Source organism: Heliconius melpomene, chromosome 9 (assembly GCF_056956725.1).
Source record: "Heliconius melpomene rosina isolate 202511_hmr_F chromosome 9, ASM5695672v1, whole genome shotgun sequence".
Lineage (NCBI taxonomy): Eukaryota > Metazoa > Arthropoda > Insecta > Lepidoptera > Nymphalidae > Heliconius > Heliconius melpomene.
The window spans coordinates 6,751,650-6,763,991 of record NC_140397.1 but is presented as its reverse complement, the minus strand read 5'-3'; the positions used below and the strand labels follow the sequence as shown (position 1 = coordinate 6,763,991).

General features: G+C 31.4%; 1 protein-coding gene across 1 annotated transcript; it reads left to right on the top strand.

The window, feature by feature from the left end:
• The first annotated feature begins 627 nt into the window (after window positions 1-627).
• LOC146536390 (uncharacterized) lies at window positions 628-11,712 on the top strand. The gene is made up of 10 exons (XM_085190376.1): window positions 628-1,094; window positions 3,608-3,826; window positions 4,227-4,389; window positions 5,308-5,489; window positions 5,717-5,901; window positions 6,088-6,248; window positions 7,299-7,476; window positions 8,535-8,809; window positions 9,446-9,573; window positions 11,623-11,712. Exons 1-10 carry the CDS (start codon window positions 1,061-1,063, stop codon window positions 11,688-11,690), a joined length of 1,593 nt encoding a protein of 530 aa, XP_085046502.1. The 5' UTR covers window positions 628-1,060; the 3' UTR covers window positions 11,691-11,712.
• Window positions 11,713-12,342: the final 630 nt, after the last annotated feature.

The following is a 12,342-nucleotide window of genomic DNA, read 5'->3' as shown; positions in this document are numbered from 1 at the left end:
TATAAATAATTTAAAAAAATACCTTAGCGGATTTGAACCTGCTTCTCTTGGAAATCGTTCATCTGTCCTAACTTGTATGGTATAGTGTACACTTTAAAATTATTGAAAAGATTTATTTTTAATATTATAACATATTTTTACTAACTTAAATTCGATTTGTATATTTTGTACTACACTTTTCATCTCACAAAACAAGGCCAATGTATAAAGTTAGATATAAGAGAAAGTAGGAATCGAACCTGCAATCATCGTTTCTCAATAAGATAATAATAATTATTAATAAATTAATATCTTCTTCACGAAGTAACCCATCATAAACTTTCTATTTTAAACTAGGATAGCTACTAGCCAGGCTATACCACAGCTATGCAGTCTAACAGGCACTGGAAGCAAGTGCTTCACTCTATATATATGCATTCTGCTATAAACCGGTTGAACGAGATAGATGACGTTGGGATAAAGATTTTATATGGAATTAAGTTAAGCTTTCTTTTAGCTTGGCGCCATAGGTGGAGGGAACCTGGGAATCTAGTTAAAACACTTCCCATTAGAACTTGGATTTGAACAAACAAGGAAGGAAGAAGCACTAGCTAAACATTATATTTATTTATTTTCCCTAATTTAGAATTAGAATTCATAACAACTAAGTTGAAAGCGTAATTTTAGATTCCATTCGAGTCATACGAGTTACGTCCGTTTAGTGATACACACGTGCAATTAAATAAAGAATTTATAGTAAATAAACAAATTAATCTATTTATAAAATATATTAGTAATATTTTATCTTAAAATATTAGAAAAGTGTTTTTATAATGACTTTCACATAAGCCAGTGTCTACAGAGTGACGTCTGAACACTTATCACCTATATAAATAATTATATCACAATATTATAATATTATAATACAGCTAGTTAAACTCGTGCAACGAGAAAAGACGCTAGTGTGAAAGGAAACATATAAAAATATATATATTAAAAAAAATACAAAGTCCTCGTTAATGTCTTTAAAATATATGTGTTTTTCTAATTTGTGTTTGAATTGTGATTTTAAAAGAGAAATATGGATGATAAAAATAATCGAGCCCGAGATAAAGGTAGTTTTAATTTTAATTATTGTTGTTTTTGTTGAAATTGTTGAAAATTAACTTAAAAATGGTAATAAAAGGTAAAGTTTAGGTAAGGTGAGGTACATAAATAAGTATTAATTTCATATCATAAATTATAATTAATTATTTTGGATTTTTTCTGAATAATATCGTATTGATATTAGGGGACTAGCCATGGGAATTTCGGTATAAACAATAGCCTATATTGCTCCATAACTTCCTCTATCAGTAGATAGACAAAATTTTTTATTTTTTATGTTTTAGTATAATGTAAATAACTACTTAGAAATTACAGACAGACTCTTCAATTTTATTTATAAAAATAGTTAAATGTCATTTTACACTTATTACACTTGTCACTTATTACCTACTTATTTGAACATTTTTTTAGACATAATGAAATTGAATATTTTTGTAGTACAATGAACTTGTATTAGTATAACTATTTTTGCAGCGCACGTGGTTAAAGCAATGCGCTAATAGTGTTTATTGTTATTGCTATTTAATTATTTAAATCTAATTAAAAATGACACCCTAATATTATATAATACTTGCGGACGCGCGCAGCTTCGCTTGCGTATTTAAGGGTGAATTCTAATAACCCATGAAACATGTGTTCAATGAAATATTTTTAAGAGTCTAAATTTCAAATTTTATAAAAATCGGTGGCGATTTAAGAATTTTCCCATATAAACTTTCAACCCCTTATTTGCACCCTTAGGGGGTGAATTCTAGAAAACCATGAAACATGTGTTTAATTATATACGTTTAAGAGTCTGAATTTCAAATTTTATAAAAATTGGTGACGATTTAAAAAAAATCTATACAAACTTTCAACCCCATATTTGCACCCTTAGGGAGAGAATTCTAGAAAACAATGAAACACGTGTTCAAATAAATACTTTTAAAAATCTAAATTTCAAATTTTATAAAAATCGGTGCCGATTTAAATTTTTTCCATACAAACTTTGAACCCCTATTTCATCCCTTTAGGGTTAAAGTTTTTCAAAATCCCTTTTTAGTGGATGTCCAGATTACAAAAGCAAACTTTTGTCCAAATTTCACGTTTCTACGCACAGCGGTTACGGCTGTGCGTGCGTCTTACCTCAGTCAGTGAGGACAAGTCCTTTTATATATATAGATTAGGGTGTCATTTATATACTATATAATATTAGGGTGTATATTATTATATAGTATATTATAATATAGTACCCTTGAGGAATGTAGCTTTAGACTTTAAAGTGAGGAGAGTGGTTTCAGAGTTTTTAGCGTTTAAACAAGCAAACTCTTCCTCTTTATTATATTAGATAGATAAATGTATAGATAAACTGATTATTTACAAATAAGGAAATACGAGTATAATAAAAAAAATGTTTAAATTTATTTAAATTTATAGACCTATAAAATACAAAGTATGTGAATAAATATAAAATATGTATATTATTATAGAATGTCATTTAATTTACCTGTATATTCAAGTTAAGCATGTTTAAAATTTTATTATACGTACAAATCTAATAAAAACTAATTTTTTTATGTTCTTTTAATCGATGAAAGACACGAAGGTGGTTTGTATTTGTTATATTTTTTATATTTAATTTCGATACACATTTTTTTTCATAGCAATATTTATTGGGAAATATTTTAATGGCAATTAGTTCAGCATTTTTAACAGCAAAATCAAAAATGTATATATTAGTACGCTTGCTTCCTTTTAGAATTATTCAGTTCTTAAATTATGAAGTGTCTTAACACTATGTTCCTTTACCTAGCCTGCTGTGTGCGGGATAGAGCGTGAAACTAAACAAAAGTCATTGTTTTTATTTAAATAAAATTTAATGATTAAATATTATAATAGCTGTATTTATGACGTGATAGAAATGATAAACCACTGATCACACATCGCTCAACAAATAATCTTTTGCTACTTGATTTAATAAGGAAAGTATATAATTTCTATTGCAAATACATGTAATATATACGCAAATAAAACATTATATTTACATGAGAAAATAGTAAGTAATATCATTGTAAAGGTTATACTTATTATTTCCTTATCTTTTTTCTATTTTCGTGGCTCAGGGGCTCAAGCGTGCGATTGTATGTGTATCGGTTGGGGGTTCGATTGCTGTTCGAGGGTATGAAATATTTAATATTTTCATTTCTTCTCTCTAGTTAGCAGAGTGCGGCGTTAAGTTCCGCTACTCAACACGCAATTTTTCAATAGGCAATTGTGGCAATCGGGAAAATGATTAAAGTTGAATTACATTAATTTCCTCTACTTAATACGGCAATGCAGAGAACGAAAAAACAAGTGTCGTGATATTATGTTTTTTCTGCTTACCTTCCTATATGCAAGATGCAATATTATCTCCATCAAGAATATACAATATTTTGAAAATAAATTAATAACATTTTTAAAGTGTTATTGTAAATTCTTCAATTAACTTATCGGGATGGATTCCCACGTTCACATTTTTTGGAAAATTTATTTTTTCTAGATGAAACAAAGACAAAGAATCCGATGCAGATATTAGAAGAAGCACTAACATATTGTAAATTTGGCAAATTTCACATACGAATGTTGACAGCGACGTTGTGCTCCGCGTTCGCGTCTATGTTGGTGACGACGACCGCGTCGTACATCCTACCTGTAGCCGAGTGTGATTTGAAAATGAATATGATGTACAAAGGATTATTAAATGCTGCGCCATTTTTAGGTATTTTTGTGTAAATTTCTTTTATAATTTAGTTTTGACACAGGCTAAGATCAAAACAGTTGAGGAAATAAATTATTCTCATATTCTTCCTCTGGCAAAAGAAGACGCGAGGTTTACTTCCGCCTTTTAACTGTACACTAGATTTTTGTTGTCTGTCTCCTTATACGGGAAAAAGCGTGGATGCTCAAGTTTTTGTTAATTTTATAAATTTATAATTATAATCCCAGGTCCCAGATTCACTGCTAGGATGCCTTTTAGATATCTTCCCGGATGGAAGCAGAAGATAGTTTTCCAGCTCTCTAAATATCTATTATACATTTACGTCCCGATAGAATTGGGCGGTGCGTGAGGAACGTAAAAAAACAAGGTTCTATTAATAATTATTATTATTTAATTTTAGGTCAGATAGGAGCTAGTTTATTTACGGGTTTCCTAGTAGATGCATTTGGAAGAAAATTCTTCCTAGTCGGTGGTAATTTAGGCATATTTTTATGTACCATAATAGAAGGTCTGACACAGACGTATTGGATGATGATATTTATTAAAGTCGTACAAGGTGTATCGTAAGTATTTATTTTTTATTTATTACAATTTTTTTTTTTAATCTTCATTTCTTCGCTCTGGTAATGATGCAAAATTTGTCGTTCAATTCTGCCACTCAACACGTAATGCTTTAAAATTCAGTGGAAGTTGGGAAACAGAAGTGTCTTAAAGGGGAACGGAAGTTCAAGAATCTTAACATTAGGTTCCTAGATTGCCTCTATACATAACAAATGTTTTAAGTTATTTAATAATTGAAAAAAGTTCCACATTTTCTGTATAAAGAAGCTGTTGATACATTGTTATTTCTATATAAAACGTGATCCCATAAATATAAAGCAAGCAATTATAATTTCCTTGCAAAATATCCAATTTTTAATATTCTCATGTAATTAACTGATGTATTACGTAAAATCTACTGGATTTTCACATTATACACATCCCCAGGCAGCAATGTATACTTCAGCCTTCAGGTAATAATTTAACAAGGAACGTCGCTTTTTCATACAAATTATGTATCAAATCGATTTTTCTTGCTTATTTAACCATTTATGTCAATACACTTTTTCCGTTTTTTTTTTCTTGACTTGTCACCAGAATTTGGAATATTTCGTGATGCGTGGTGGAATTTTCAATTTGTTCTTCGTCTTGGCAGAACGAGGACCCAGAATTATTTAGTTATATTAATCAGTTGGGAACGAAAGTGTCTTAATTTAACACTAGGTTTCCAGGTTCCTTCTACCTCCTTTCTATGTGTAGAATACAGCGAGAAGCTAAAAAATCAAGATCTAAAAGGAATTTGAGCTCTTTCCTTTCTCTCTTTCTTTCTCGAGCAACAAAAAAAATTACAGATCTTTTCCTAAAAATATAATTAGTTTACATAGTCTATCTACATATATATTTATATTATTAATTTTATCACATACATTATTCCCTTTCAGCCTTAGTTTGAGTTTCAGTGCGATGTCAACAAATATATCAGAATTTTGCCCTATAGCTGTCCGGGACAGGATATTGCTATTGTACGGCGCTTTTATGTCCATGGGCATCATGGTGGCCGCTCTCATGTCATGGCTGATACTGCCTTTCAAATTAGATATTGTTATATGGCCTGGGTATTTCGGTATGTTTTGTTTTGAAATAACAAATACATTCATGTATGTTTTCACGCTGTATCCCGCAATTTTCGTGGCATTGCTTTTTGAGTGATGAAACTAAATGCGCTTTATCTTGTTACCAGAGCAGGATAATGGAAATAATTAGTTCCCTAAAATAGAATTGAATCACAAAATATATCATTGGCCACTTTACTTTATCTATGTCTTTTTCATATATTTCTCTCTTCTACAGTGTTACACGCATGGAATTTTTATTTATACATATGTTCACTATGGAGTTTGATGGCATTCATAATGTACTATCATTTACCGGAGAGTCCGAAATACTTACTCTCTCACGGACAAGAAACGGAGGCTTTAGATGTTTTGAAAACTATTTATAGCGAAAATTCGGGGAGTGACAAAGACACATTTCCTGTAAGATTCTAGATTTTTTTTTGCATAAAAATCAGTGTTGGCAGAGAATTTGGCCCATATTTGGCATTATGCCTCCAGAATTCGGCCAAATTTGAACGGAGTATCTTTACATTAGATTCCCAGGTTCCCTCTGCCTAACCTGTTATGTGAAGCGTGAGGCTAAATGAAAGCAAATTTTTTTCACAGATCCTATCATTTAGCACTAATGGAACACTAAAACCAACACTAGAAATTAGCTTGAAGAAGCAACTGGTGAACGCACTGTTTGAAGTGAAGGAGCTCTTCCGCCCGCCATTATTATATAGACTGATATTTTTCTCCTTAATTACTTTATTTGGATTAGTAGCGTGAGTTATTTTTTTATATATTAGCATAATTGGGCTTCGCCCGCTTAAACTTATCATTATATTATAGCCAAATTATTTAAATAAAGTATTGCCTATGTGTTATTCTGATATATAAGCTATGTTACTGTTTAGTTTCATCCAAATTAGTTTAGTAGTTTTTGTGTAAAAGTGAAACAAATATCCATCTGAAATCCATCCTCTCGACTGAAATATCACTATAACAGTAATTATGAAAGCAGTATCCCACATATCCTACGCAGAGTAGGCAGAGGGAACCTGGGAACCTAGTGTTAAGATACGTCGTTCTCCGTTAAGACACTTCCGTCGTCCACTTTCCGCCGAATTTTTGAATAGCATTGTAATTTTATTTGTTTACGTATAAGTTAATTTCGAGGATTCCTTTTTTGGTTGCTAGCTTAAAAATACGGTTAGTTTTAACTATATGTACTAAAATTTCATTTTATTTTTTATTTCATTATACTAGTTATACGGTATGATAATGAGCGATGTTTGTAGGTTCGATACCTATTCAGATTAGTTATAAGATTTAAAACTACTTCTATTTTCCTTGTTTAGTAAAAGAAACCCAACAACAAAACTTCAATGACATTTTAATTTAGATTACATTTGTTTGCAATGATAAGAATGATGATATAAAGATTTTATTTCTAATTACGTTGCACAATTTCTTTTATTCATTATTTAGCCTGACTGAGGTTTATCATCTACAAAATAACTTCTTATCAATTATAATTATTTTACATATTTGTCTGAAACAGTTAATTTTTTGTAAAGTGACACCGTCGTATATAATAGCGATAACTACAATAGCGATGGTAGTGGTTTCAATCCACAAATCGGTAAAATGCTTATATTTAAATTAATTTTAATTTCTCTTCGACGTAGGAATTAACAATAAAATATATCTAGAAAGAGCGTCATTTGCATAGAAAATAATGTTTTAATATATACTATTCCTACTGTATAAGTCGAGAATAGATGATATGTCAATTATTAACGGAAGTCAAAAAAATTACAACTGTCTTACAGATTCACTTCACTGAGGCTATGGTTCCCACAGCTATCGACGATGGTTGAGAATTACGATAACGAAAACGGTGGTACCGCACGCTTCTGCATCATGATAAACAAGTATATGGATAATTTGAAAGTAACTCCTGCAAATACGAGTATATCTAATATGGTAGAGAAGGCTACGTGTGTTCCAGTAAGTGATTGAGTATACTAATATTATAAGAATAATCACGCTTCACGCTGTATCCCGCACACAGCAGGGTAAGCAGAGGGAACATTCTGTCAAATTCTGGAGGTATTGCGTGTTGAGTGTCGGAACTCAACGCCGGGCTTTGCCTCGACACCAGAGCGAAGAAATGGAAATATAAATGTCAATAAATATTTCAATGTCTTAACACTAGGTTCTCTCTGCCTACCCTCCTCTGTCAGATACAGTGTGAAGATAAGCAATATATAAGTAGTTATGCCAGTGGCTTAGTTGCGTTAGTTGCTCAGCTTTCAACTGTAAGGCAAATATGGGGGGTTGATGCCCAACATGTGCTGCTTGGAGTTCTGACAAACAAAGAGAGTCTCTTGATACTGGGTTTTCCTTACTATATATGAAGGATTAACCGAAAAGTCAGTTTACTCTTCCAAGTTCACCGTATTCCTTAGCTAGAAACTGGGCTGAATAATGTCTTGTATCAAGAACTGCCAAGAAATTTCAATTTTATTTAGAACATTCATGTAAGTTTGCAGTATCAGTCAGAATAAAATAAACAAATAACACCGCGTAATACTGTAGATTCATCTTCGTTATTTGCATTAATGAGTGACATATTGACTTGGTAAATTTCCAGGTAAATTAGATAGAAAATAAAATTTTAAAATATATATTTTAGTCTTTTTGCTCTGGTAACCAAAACTAAAGCTCAACGTTGAGTTCTACAACTTAATACGCCTAAAGAATGTTGTGCAAAGGGGAAGTGGAAAACGGAAGTGTCTTACCACTAGGTTCCTTCTGCCTATCCTGTTAAGTGGGATCCTTCACAGAGTATTGCTAAAAAAAGTTGTCTTAATATGAATAGAAAAAACAAAGCTATAAGGAGATCAATAAGTCTAATTTAGATATCAATTCCATTTTTAAACTTACTATTGTTTTGTTATAAGTGGAGAGCGGAATGTATTAACACTAGATTCCCTCTGCCTACCCTGCAGTGTGCGGGATACAGCGTGAAGCTGATTTCACTTTTTTAATTTATTTCGTTACAGAAATTGAGTGGAGCACAAACCTATATAAACGGACTAATATTAGGGTTTGTTTCTTTAGTTTTCGTTATAATTAGTGGTTTTCTAGTAGACTACCTCGGCCAGAAGGTACTGATGTTCATTTTATTGGTACTCTGCACTCTCTGCTCAATATCCCTCTATTGGACCAACGCGTCGTACCAAATTGCAATACTAATGGCTTCTACATGCGGATTATTGCAAACGGCTTTGAGCTTACAACAGAATCTATTTGTACGCGTCTTTCCTACTACGCTAAGGTAAAATATATTAATTATAATATTAGTAAATATATTATATGTAATACAAATATATATTTACTTTATGAAAAGATATAAAATCCAAGACCTCCAGAACAACTGCAACCTCCAGAATGCAGCACAAAGTGGGCTGGGTTGGGCTCTCAGGTTCCCTCTGGCTACCCTGCGATGTGAGGGATTCAGCGTGGTGCTAAAAACAAGAAAATATATTTTTTTTGTAATAAAATCAAAAATTATGACCTACTTCCTTTCCTATGACACCTTAAGTGAAAATATAATAATATGGTATCATCGAGCTGGTCTGATGATGGAGCCAGATCCTGAATAGCAGAAATCTTAGTGGAAGTTACTATAGCACTGTAGGTGTAGTTGTATACGTTTGTTTTTATGCACGCTAAAAGCATGTTTTCAACTGTTTTTAAGCTTTAATGTAATTATGCATTAATAATAATTATGTATAATAGCTTTAAATGTTTAATTTTCCTAACCTAACCTTTATTTTAATTATACTAGCACTTACTTTTTATTAATTATTCTTAAACCCTTGAAGTTTTTTCAGTCGGTCACCGTTTTTTTAACCGACTTCTGTAAGAAAAGGAGGTTATCAATTCCACTGTATTTTTTCTTTGTTTTTAGAGCTTTGGCGATGTCAATAATAATAATGGTTGGACGCATGGGCTCATTAACGGGAAATATTCTATTTCCTGTTCTACTAGGGATGGGATGTATGGCACCATTTTTATCGACTGCTATAATATCGTCAGGTTAGTTTATTTTGGTTTTTTCTTTTTTAATATTTTTTTTTGTGTAAATTGACTTTTTGCTACACACTTATAAAATGACATATTTTTTTGTTTGCACCTCAGTCGTCGTTTTGTCTTCTAACCAGAGTAAGGAAATAAAAATAATTAAATTACCCGATTGGGAATCGAACTCATAAATATCGCGTATACCAATAGGTAATGTACTATAGCGCCAATATACAATATTATACCTACGAGTACCACAAAAAAAAAAAGAACAACAGATAAGCTATAGACATTTACGTATAAAATTTCGTACGAAACAGGTCTCGACGGATCGAGTTATGTAAAACTGGGGCTTACTTTGTTTATACATATGTATATTTTACTAAATTTAATTTAGCATTCATATTATACAATATAATAAATTATTTATGTGCATACATAAGCATAATATTTCTTATTTGTTTAGCTTCAAGCCTTATTATATATTTATTTATTTATTTTAATACTTTATTACACCATAATTGATATTAAATAATTAAAATATAAAACAAAAAAACAAAAAATAGCCTTGTATTCTACACTCAGTAGGACAGTTACAGAAGGAACCTGGGAGGGAACCTAGGGTTAAGACGCTCCGTTCCGATTAAAACCCTTTCGTTTTCGTAAGGGAAGAAAGGATATTTCTTTTAAAACGTGATAATTTAAGTTTAAATTAATATTTAAATAGCCGCCGCCACAGCGCCTGATTGGTAAAGCGTCGATTGTGAGTTCGATTCTCACTTGGGGGGACTAAAATAGCAAGTAACAAATGTGTTTACAATATTATTACAATTTATGTTAATTATTTATGTGAATACAGCTATTTAGAAGATCACTATGCAAATAATGTTAAATATATGATTTACTACTACAGACAACCCTTTAAGTAATAAGTTTAAAGTAAAACATGTTGCAGCGTAAAATTAATTTTAGAAAACCTACCTATTCTCGTAAATTTAATGACAATTCCTTTTATTTTCTTTTATTTTTTGTGTAATTAATCCAGATAAAAGGTGTGCATATTTTAAACGTCAAAGAACGTACTACTCCTTATGCATAAATAAATAATAAGGAATTATTTATACACGTATAAGAAAGTTAATAAATAAGATAACATGCTGAGTCAATATTATAAAAAATATACGTTGACTAGATAAATATGAATTATCTTAACGGAAAACCAAGACATCTTTGCATAGTGTAAATAAAAATATTTTCTACTAATTTACCCTGAAATCTAACAAATTACACAACACGTTATAATGTTTTTTTAATAAAAAAAATCGGCTTCACCTAAGAACCTAGTGTAAAGACACTTCATTCCCCATTAAAACACCTCTCTTCCCCTTCGGTTGGTGGGTTCGATTCCCACTAGGGGAGTAATATTTGAGTTATTTTCATTTACCTACGCTCAACGTGCAATGTCTTGAAAACTGGGCGGTAATTGGTGAAGAGGGTGAACTAGGTTCCCTCTGTTTTCCTTCTATTTTAGCCGCACACATATACTAAGATACGACGTGAAGCAAACAAAAACATCAGATATGCCTATGGAAATTTAGACGAAAAATGATGTATGCAAACATTAAGAGAGGAATTTTGCAAAATCATTTACTAAATGATTCATTTGTGTACCTTTCTAAAGATATGTGATTTATTATAACTTGAGTATAGGAAAATAACAATAAAAGGCCCAGTTAGGTTGTATCAGAGTAATCAGTGAGACTGTAGTGTCAAGACTCTATCCACTCTCCGTCATTTGCGAAACATGGAATAGATAGGAGCTCAACGACGTGCTTTGTCTACTTGAGCGGAGAAATGAAAATAACTCAATCGGAATCGAATCTACAGCTATCGTGCTTAGCATTTAGACTCATTGCGCCCCTATGGCTTCTCAAATCTATAAAAAATCATTTAAAATTCCTGATTTAAATCATTAAGCTATTTAAAATAAACCTTCTATTACGTCTCTAGGTAAAGTGTTAATCTTTTATTAAATTATACAAATAATATACGTATTTGTTTCAGGTATTGCCATACTTGTTTACTTTCTGCCAAATGTTAGCAAAGAGAACAAAGAAACTGGTGATAAATAAAATTTTATGTAAATAATATGAGGAGTTATTGTTTTATTTGCGAAAAAAACCTACCTTTTGTATTGAATAATGTGAATTTTATATGTACGTACATAAATAAAAGAAGATATTTTTAAATATATGTATATAAGATTTCAAGTACCTTTTGGTATAATTTAATAATTTAATAATATATCATATTTTTCTCTTAACATTAACCTCTAACCGACCACACTAACTCTAATGTCAACCTAGCGTTAAAATACTGCATTTTCGTCGAGAATAACTTAGAACTAATGTAAGTATCCTATTCTAATCTCACCCTTCGTTAAGCTTAAGCACCATTATAAAATGTTTACTGAACTAGGGTTTTTCTCTCCAGATTCACGCTGAATCCCGCAAATAGCGGGATAGGCAGAGGGAACCTGAGAATCTAGTGTTAAGACACTCCGTTCCCATTAATGCACTTTCGTTCTTCACTTTCAGCTGAGTTCTCGAGGCATTGTCTCGCTCTGGTAACATTTCGCTCTCGCGACTGGGAATAGATACCGTAACCGTCACGTTTACATTTACACGCTAGTACCCCAGGGCCACATCTGGTTTACAAATTAATATTTATATCCACAAAACATTTTTCAAACTTTTAGTGATATTTTTTTTATCTTAAGAAACT

Coding starts and splice junctions, on each gene's coding strand:
- LOC146536390 (XM_085190376.1), top strand. CDS start 1,061: ATGGATGATAAAAATAATCGAGCCCGAGATAAAG. Junction 3,827..4,226: donor AAATGCTGCGCCATTTTTAG/GTATTTTTGTGT, acceptor ATTTAATTTTAG/GTCAGATAGGAGCTAGTTTA. Junction 5,490..5,716: donor TATATGGCCTGGGTATTTCG/GTATGTTTTGTT, acceptor TCTCTTCTACAG/TGTTACACGCATGGAATTTT.